Raw genomic sequence first — 10,086 nt, forward strand, 5'->3', positions numbered from 1 at the left:
GATTTAAACTGAGTGTTACATTAATCCGAAGTCCTTGAAGCGATAAAATTGTCCGCAGACGGACTGTAACCTTTCCTCGCTGTCACTGAACGGAGGCTAAATTTAAATGTTTGTTTTATTCATTCCGGATGATGTATAGTTGTGTATCTTCACAACAGGCGGGTGTTTGACCTGTCCGCCATATTTTTAGAGATAACCTCATTTACCTTGGAACCATTGGTCAACTTGCATTCAATAGAAAACATCGACAGAAAAGATTAACATCCAATGGCCATCATCCACAGAAAGCCCTGAGTGTCGCTATATCTTTGGGTTGGGGTGATATATGTTTAAGTAGATTTCGGTTTTGATCTCTTGTTCCTGCGTTGTGAACGTGACCAGGTTTCCTGCATTTTGCCGCCATGTTGACGTTGATGTTGTACGCTGTTGTTGCTGCTAGTGTCGTCTGCTTGACTGGCGCCAACCCCTTCCCCAAGACCAGAGACGACCGAGGTAACGTAAAGCGGATTCAAACTTCAAGTCTCAAGGATATTTCTTTTACTTTATTAAATCATTTAGGTTTCGTCATCGACATTTTCTTTAGGGGTAAAAGATCATTTACTAAAGCTACAGAGCCGTGTATATGTTTGTATTATTCAAGGCGCAGATCCAGGAATGTTTGCGGGATGGATGTCTAGACACAACTACATTTATTAAAATGAAGTCGTATATTAGCTTTTTGTTGTGAACAGGGGGGTCCGGACCCTGACCCCTCTAGGTCTGCGCTTGCATTTATCCATTTAAAATATGTCCTAAACATTAATTTTCGTGTAACCCATTAAACCAGCTATCTTTAAAGGGACATTCCTGAGTTTTCTGCATTGTAAGATGTTTCCGACTAATAACATTTTTCTACGATTAAACTTATATATTAAATATATTTTCCTTTTTAGAATATCAGTGTCTGTATATTCCATTTATTTCTGATCATCTCAGTATTTGTATGAAGCCCAAATTGGATTTTGTCTTCAAATAATTTTGTACGTACGAAAAAATACTTTTTTGGAAATAAAATTAAATTTAACCTAGTACAAATATTAGAATGATCAGAAACACGTATAATATACACCCACTAATATTTTATGCAGAAAAATATATTTGATATATAATTACAATCGTTAAAAAGTCTCTGTTAGTCGGACACCCAGTAGCCGATGTATTTTTCGTGTTGGGGTGTCGTTAAACATTCCTTCTGTTAGTCGATAACACCTTAAAAATTGCAGCAAACTCAGGAATGTCCCTTTAAGTATATTATATATTGCTTTTGCCATCTCTAATTAACCACTTAGATTAAAATCACACTAGTTAATTTTCATCTACAAACCTGTTTTTCACATTTGCGAAAACCTCTAATATTATATTATTAGCTGTAGTTTTGTATTAATTATACTTAACGAAATTCATTAAATGCCAGCTGATAGTTTCGTTTTTTAGTGTTCTCATATAGCAAAACTAATACACTATCTATGTTCCTTCGTTGTATGATACTGACGTTGTGGCACTTTCTTAAACTTAAGCTGTATTCTACAGCTGCATCCTAATCAGACGCGTGCGATTTTTTTTTTAGAAACCATTGATTTCAATTGCTGCATCCTAACCGCTCGCGTACGGCGCGACAGATTGGTGTAGTCGAGCGAGCGACAAAATACCGATAGGAATTGTTTCTATTTTTGTCGCGCGACACGAGCGACATACATATATTAACTAATCAAACAACTTTTACTTGGCGGTTTCAACTGTGAATAACAATTTTAAAAAGAAGACTGTCGTTATGGTCGTGTCTGGTTAACATGTAAATCTGTCGCGTTGCGCGCGTGCAGTTTGGATGTGACAATGGAAATCAATGATTTCAAAAATAATCGCTCGCGTCTCTCGCGGCCGGTTAGGATACAGCTTTAATGCTGTAAAGAACACATTTAGAGCTGACAAAATTACCATTATTGTTACGAACCAATGACCTGAGGTGCTTGCGTCGCAGGATCGAACTACTTCGGTGGATCCAATCAACTGATTTTGTTTTGTTGTTGTTGTTGTTGTTGTTTTGTTCCAACCAGTGCACCACAACTTGACAAAGACCATGGTATGCGCTTTCCTTTCCGTGGAAAAGTGCATATAAAAGATCCCTTGCTACATTAGGAAAAGTGTAGCGGGTTTCCTCTGATGACTACGAGTCAGAATAACCATGTGTTTTACATCCAATGGTCGATGACTGTTTTTGTTTGTTTGCGTTATTGTAATCGCTACAGCACATATTGATTACCTGATGGTCATCTATTGGATGTCAATCAGTTGATCATTCTGATAGGTTTGGCCTGATTGCTCGAGTGTGGTTATCAACTTACGTGAGGCACTACATGTACCAAACAACAAAATCAACGACATTGTTAATTTATAGGTTTTAAGTTATTTTCAAATTATTCAGTTTAAATATTTGTAGCTTTTGTGTCTTAAAAAATTATCGACATGTTAGGCTCATTTACACAGTTTGTTTAAGAGAGAGAGAGAGAGAGAGAGAGAGAGAGAGAGAGAGAGAGAGAGAGAGAGAGAGAGAGAGAGAGAGAGAGAGAGAGAAAAAAATTTGGTGTCTAACATAGCATGGTAACATAGCATGGTTACTCTATGTCGAATTAACGAGCAAACCTTCAGTCGCCATAATTAAAGGCAACACCTACCGATAAGGCGGGACGTAGCCCAGTGGTAAAGGTCTCGCTTGATGAGCGGGCGGTTTAGGATCGATCCCCGTCGGTAGGACCGTTGGGCTATTTCTCGTTCCAGCCAGTGCACCACGAATGCTATATCAAAGGTTGTGGTATGTGTTATCCTGTCTGTGGGCTAGTGCATAGTCTTCTCTAAGACTATGTGTCAAAATTACCATAATAATCAATGTGCTCTGGTGTGTCGTTCCACAAAATAAACTTTAACGTACCGATAAAGCAGGAAGAACTATTTTACACACACTTTATTTTAGACAGCACAATACATACCACAGCCTTTAATGTACTAATCTTGGGGCCTTAGTTCAGATAGGGTGACAACCGAGCCGTCTGAGAGCGATCATAGCAGCCCGCTTTTAACGTCAAATGGATGACTTATAAAAACGGTTGTCTGCGAGCGCTCGACTTCCTGAACGCGCCACCGTCAATAACACTATCAGCGGTCCCTAACGTGGTCACTGTGACTGGGTTGACCTGTATAAAATGCTGTATCATACATAACAACGTTGCTCCGCAGGCGACGTGAGTAAAAAAACGTAATGTTTAAATCAGCGTAAAGTTCAATGTGTGCGGTAATCGGTAACCTCAAACTCGTTAACCTCGCAATCGCTACCTTATAGGACGACTCCTTCTAACCTCCCAGGGGCTTAAATTGTTTTATAAGCCTAAAGTTTATTATTATATTTAGGCTAGCCCATCAAAAATTGCGTCAAAGTTATTTAATTTTATTTTACTAGTGTAAGTAGTTTAGGAGTACATTTTGTTTTAAGGCGCAGTAATAATTTATTAACCTCCATCTCCCCCATTATTATATTTTTGGCTTTAAAATTTCAAATTTCGAAATTGGCCGTAGTAGTTAGGAAATCCCTGTCCCGAGTCAGACCCCCGATCTTATCAGACTCTGGGTAGGCGTGTTCGAAACCATAGTGGTATAAGGACACGTTAAACCACTTAAAGGGACATTCCTGAATTTACTGCAAGTTTTAAGAAGTTATCGACTAACAGAGACTTTTTAACGATTGTAATTACATATCAAATACATTTCTCTGCATAAAATATTAGTGGCTGTATATTAAAGGTACTTCTTATCGTTCTAATATTGGTACTAGGTTTAATTTCATTTTATTTTCTAAAATCCAGTTTGAGCTTCTAAGAAATATTAAGACGACCAGAAACACATTGAATATACAGACACTAATATTCTAAACAAGAAAATATATTTAATATGTAAGTTTAATCGCAGAAATATTTTATTAGTCGGAAACATCTTACAATGGAGCAAACTCGGGAATGTCTCTTTAATAATAATAATAACAGTGGAGAGACACTGATTTTGAATTCGGACTGAAATAAAGAGGCTTTCTCTTTATAAGGACGGTTAGTCTCCTTTATCCATCAACACACACACACACACACACACACACACACACACACACACACACATGCACACACACACAACACACATACACACACACACACACATACACACACACCACAACACACACATACACACACGACCACACACACACATACACACATACATGCACACACACACATACAGACACACATACATACATACATACACATACATACATACACACACAGACACACGCACATACATACACACACAGACACACACACACACACACACACACAAACACACACACACGAACACACACACACGAACACATACACACACACACACATACGTACACACACAGAGAGAGACACACATACATACACACACACACAGACACACATATAGGCACACGGACACACACACACACGCACACACATACACACAGACACACACACGAACACATACACATACATACATACATACATACATACACACACACACATACATACATACATACACACACACACATAGAGAGACACACAGACAGGCACACGGACACACACATACATACATAAACACATAGACACACACACAGACTCGCACACACATACATACACACACATACACACATACATACATATATACATACACACACAGAGACACACACACATACATACACGGAGAGAGAGAGAGAGAGAGAGAGAGAGAGAGAGAGAGAGAGAGAGAGAGAGAGAGAGAGAGAGAGGGGGGGGGGCACTTGAATATGTTTAATGGTGACTGATCTGCCTCTGGACTTGAGTTCTCTCTCTGTCTGGTTGTTTCAGATCCGTCCTACTGGAACACCGAGGCGGACCAGGAGCTCCAGGACGCTATAAAGCTGCAGAAGACGCTGGGCGTGGCCAGGAACGTGATCCTGTTTCTAGGCGACGGGATGGGAATCCCGTCCATCACCACCGCCAGGATACTGCACGGGCAGATGAACCAACACAGCGGGGAGGAGTCGACCATCGCTTTTGACAACTTCCCCCACGTCGCACTTTCTCGGGTAACCGTAACTACCAGGAGCGGAACTAGGGGAGGGTGCTGTGGGTTCGAAAACGCCCCGAAACATCCATTGTTTAGCAAATGAATGCTGCGAGGGGATAAAAACAACAACCTAGAACCTCTCCTCCCCCCACCCTCCACACTCCAATGAATACAGTTACCAAATATCAAAATAATATATTAAATGGCATTTGGTGGCGGGACGTAGCGAAGTGGTAAAGCGTTCGCCTGTTGCGCAGTTGGTCTAAGATCGATCGCCGTCGGCTGTTTCTCGTTCCAGCCTGTGCACCACGACTGGTATATCAAAGGCCGTGGTATGTGGTGTCCTGTCTGTGGGGTGCTGCATATAAAAGATCCCTTGCTACTAATGGAAATATGCAGCGTGTTTCCTCTCTAAGACTATATGTTAAAAGTACACAAATGTTTGACATTCAATAGGCGATGATTAATAAATCAATGTGCTCTCTTGGTGTCGTTAAACAAAATAAACATTAACTTCAAAATAACCTTTTTAATGTTGCACGTGCATTTCATAGTTGCAAGTATTGTATTTCGCTATCTACATTTTTGTGATCCCACATAAAAGTTTTGCATAATAATTGACTCGAGAATATCGAAATTGTGATTGTTTAATGTGAGGCTATGCAGTTTGACATATTTGATATCAGACTATGTAACCTGATCGCTGGAAGGAGAATAATTATTTTGACATATTTGATATCAGACTATGTAACCTGATCGCTGGTAGGAGAATAATTATTTTGACATCTGTTATTTTACATTTTCCAGACGTACTCGGTCGACCACCAAACCCCAGACTCTGCTGGCACCGCCACAGCCTTTCTCACCGGAGTGAAAACCAACTCGTATATGATTGGTCAGAACGCCTACACGCAAAAAGGGAATTGCAGTTCCGCAGCGGGCAACGAATTATTAACCATTCTCGATTGGTCTCTCGCCAAAGGTTGGGCCCTAATCGTGCATTCATCATGGAAAACTTATTTTTAAATGTGAAGACAGGGCCGTAGCTAACGGGGATTTGGTTAAATCGTTTTTACAAATAAAACAAAAATCCTGTAAAAATAATAGAAAATCCTTTTCTTGGTTTTAAGTATGTAACGTCCCTGAAATGGCTGCAAAATGGTATTTCAGAGCCTCTAAATTTCAGAGCCCGTAGAGTGTTGCGCTTTCCATTCTCGTCCGTTCCAAGAATTCGTCTGCACCCCAACAAGACCAATTCTAGCTACGGCCCTGAATGAGCAACATATAAGTATATACGTATTTTGGCGAACTATCTATCTTTATGTATGTGACCTAAATCGTGTATAACAATGAACCGGCATGTAAAGGGACATTCCTGAGTTTGCTGCACTTTTTAAGATGTTATCGACTAACAGATACATTTTAACGATTGTAATTAAATATCAAATATATTTTCCTGCATAAAATATTAGTGGCTGTATATTAAAATGTTTCTGATTGTTCTAATATTTGTACTGGGTTAAATTTCGTTTTATTTCCAAAAACAATTTGTTTCGTACGTACGAAATTATTTGAAGACGAAATCCAGTTTGGGCTTCTTACAAATATTAAGACGACCAGAAACACATTGAATATACAGACACTGATATTCTAAACAAGAAAAATATATTTAACATGTAAGTTTAATCGTAGAAATATTTTATTAGTCGGAAACATCTTACAATGGAGCAAACTCGGGAATGTCCCTTTAAGAATGTCATGTAGGCCGAAACAAGGAACGTCAAATATTGTTTTAAATAAACCATAAAAAAACCACTTAAATATTAAAAACATATCATAGGTTTGACACGTAAAAGGTCTTTTATTCGCTTATTCCCTGTGTAACCTATCCGTCCCCAGCCCAGGGTTCGAAATGGTACCCCCGCACATGGATACCAAATGTTGGGTATGTGATGTCTTATCCATGGAAAAGTGCATATAAAAGATGTCAAGGTTGCCGGTTTCGTTAACTGTAGCCAGAAAATGAGTCTCTGTCTCTGTCTCTCTGTCTCTCTGTCTCTCTCTCTCTCTCTCTCTCTCTCTCTCTCTCTCTGTGTGTCTCTCTCTCTCTCGCTCTGTCATCTCTCGATCTCACTTCTCTCTAACCCCACTCCCTCCTCCCTCCCTCTCTCTCTTCCTCCCTCTCCCTTCTCTCTCTCTCTCTCTCTCTCTCTCTCTCTCTCTCTCTCTCTCTCTCTCTCTCTCTCTCTCTCTCTCTCTCTCTTTTTTTTATAACTGTACATTATATTTCAGTAATCTACAGCTGACAGCAATATATTTTGAAAGTTTTCTTTGTGTTCAGGTCGGGCTCCCATTTCTGAAGAGGTGCAGGCTGCTTTTTGCCCAAATTAAATGAAAATGCTTCAGTTTGGTTAACATTTATTCATATTAGCATTACTGTCAAACAACTATATAGGATTGCAAACGAATCACTACATATTTTTACATTGATTACAACTAATATGGTGAGTAGAATAATGAAAAACAAATGGTGAAACGGTTTCAGGCCAGCTCATTTTCCCTGAATATCTCTGTTGTTTTTGCCCGAATTTAAGGGTTTTCTCCAGTTCCAGGTCTGTCTTGTACGCTTGTGATGATTGGAACCCACAACTGACTGAACTTGTACATTGTAAACAGCGCTTATAACCCACGAGGTAATGTAAGCCGCATGCGTCTAATACTTGTGATAGTAATGTATTCAGGCGGAATATAACGAAGACTATCGAGTGCTAAATCGGAAATAATAGATCGCACGTCAATACACGATCAATTTTGTTGACACTAATATTGTCAGTTATAAAAATTGACAATATTATTGATCATTAGTGTGTGATATTGAGGCAAGTTTGTGATTGACACAATATACTGACAGAATCAAACATCGGTAGATATTTATTGAAAGTTTCTCAATACTATTGTGTCGTTGATTGCATTTTGTCAAATTATTGCACACTATTTCATTCTGAAGCCAGTCATCTAAGGATAAAAATGTCCAGGCAGAAAAAAGAAGAGAGAAAATTCTTCTTCTTTATAAAAATAACATTAATAAAATTATCAATCCACTGTCTGCTTTGTTTCTTTTATTTTTATTAAAATATATATTAACTTTGAATTGTTTTCTTGCGATCTTTACTAGCATTTCTTTTCCAAAGCATTTTCTCATATTTACCTATTGATGTCATCATTAATGCAAAATTAGACAAATTAGTATTTTATGAATAAAATGTTAATTATTTAATAATGATTTGCTATTTCATCCAGACGAAGAACATTTCGATAAAACGCCTGCTCGTTTGTTCTAAGTTCCTTTAGTAGTTCAACATGGCCAAACTTCCTCCTCCCACCCACCCCAAACCCTTTCCTGACCTGGATGGAGGAGCCGGCATGGTTCGACACCTGCGTCCATAAGTTACAGACGTGCGTTATAACAACTTGCTCTGAATGTGCCCTATGCCCTGACCTGACCTGATAGACAATTCACACTGTGACTGACTATCGCCTTCTCTCTGTGTACAGGTAAATCTACAGGTGTGGTGACTACTACACGCATCACGCACGCCACGCCCGGTGCGTCGTACGCACACTCCGCCCACCGGGACTGGGAAGGCGACTCTATGATGGTCAACGAGACCGGACACTGCGTGGACATCGCCAAACAACTTGTCTTCAACAACAGCGACATTCAGGTAAATTGGGGGAGTAAACTTTGAGGTAAACAGGTGGGTGGGAGGTAAACCTTTAGATAAACTGGGTGAGTAAACATTCAGGTAAACAAGTGGGTGGGTAAACATGCAGGTAAACAAGTGGGTGGGTAAACATTCAGGTAAACAGGTGGGGAGGCAGATATTCAGGTAAACGGAGGTAAACATTCAGATAAACTGGTGGGATGTAAACATTCAGATAAACTGATGGAGTAAACATTCAGATAAACTGGTGGGAGGTAAACATTCAGATAAACTGGTGGAGTAAACATGCAGATAAACTGGTGGGAGGTAAACATTCAGATAAACTGGTGGGAGATAAACATTCAGATAAACTGGTGGAGTAAACATTCAGATAAACTGGTGGAGTAAACATTCAAATAAACTGGTGGAGTAACATCTTAACCCAAAATCTAAGCCTGAATGAACTGACTGCTGGAACGTTCGGAAGTCTTGCCAACATTCAGATAAACTGGTTAATTAAACATGCAGGTAAATTGGTGTGGAGGTAAACTGAACGGGGTAAACTGGTTGTGGGGGTAAACCTGCAGGGTCGTCTAGGTTCAAATTCAACCTCTAACACACACGCGAGCACGCACTCACGCTCACACACATTAACACATACATACACACACAGACACCCACACACACGCACACACAACCCCCAGCAGATGAAGACAACTACGCCGATTGGTTGTAGTAGCTCAAAATGAAGTGTATCCCAAATACAAGGGTGTGTATCCCACAAACTAGACTGAGAGACTCTAAAGAATACATATACAAGGGTGTGTACCCCACACACTAGACTGAGAGACTTTAAAGAATACATATACAAGGGTGTGTACCACACAAACTAGGCTGAGAGACTTTAAAGAATACAAATACAAGGATGTGTACCCCACAAACTAGACTGAGAGACTCTAAAGAATACATATACAAGGGTGTGTACAACACAAACTAGGCTGAGAGACTTTAAAGAATACAAATACAAGGGTGTGTACCTCACAAACTAGACAGAGAGACTCTAAAGAATACATATACAAGGATGTGTACCCCACAAACTAGACTGAGAGACTCTAAAGAATACAAATACAAGGGTGTGTACCTCACAAACTAGACTGAGAGACTCTAAAGAATACATATACAAGGATGTGTACCCCACAAACTAGACTGAGAGACTTTAAAGAATACAAATACAAGGGTGTGT

The 10,086-nt window shown here is 39.5% G+C and overlaps 1 protein-coding gene across 1 annotated transcript in view; it reads left to right on the plus strand.

Moving 5' to 3' along the window:
• Positions 1-377: 377 nt before the first annotated feature.
• Positions 378-10,086, plus strand: part of LOC121389854 (alkaline phosphatase, tissue-nonspecific isozyme-like) — a 20,204-nt gene continuing 10,495 nt past the window's right edge. Inside the window, exons 1-4 of the mRNA XM_041521501.1 lie at positions 378-492; positions 4,938-5,158; positions 5,947-6,121; positions 8,695-8,864. Coding sequence (XP_041377435.1) covers positions 402-492; positions 4,938-5,158; positions 5,947-6,121; positions 8,695-8,864 — 657 coding nt within the window. The 5' untranslated portion in view covers positions 378-401. The remainder of the gene's footprint in view (positions 493-4,937; positions 5,159-5,946; positions 6,122-8,694; positions 8,865-10,086) is intronic.

The sequence above is a fragment of the Gigantopelta aegis genome, chromosome 15 (assembly GCF_016097555.1).
Source record: "Gigantopelta aegis isolate Gae_Host chromosome 15, Gae_host_genome, whole genome shotgun sequence".
Lineage (NCBI taxonomy): Eukaryota > Metazoa > Mollusca > Gastropoda > Neomphalida > Peltospiridae > Gigantopelta > Gigantopelta aegis.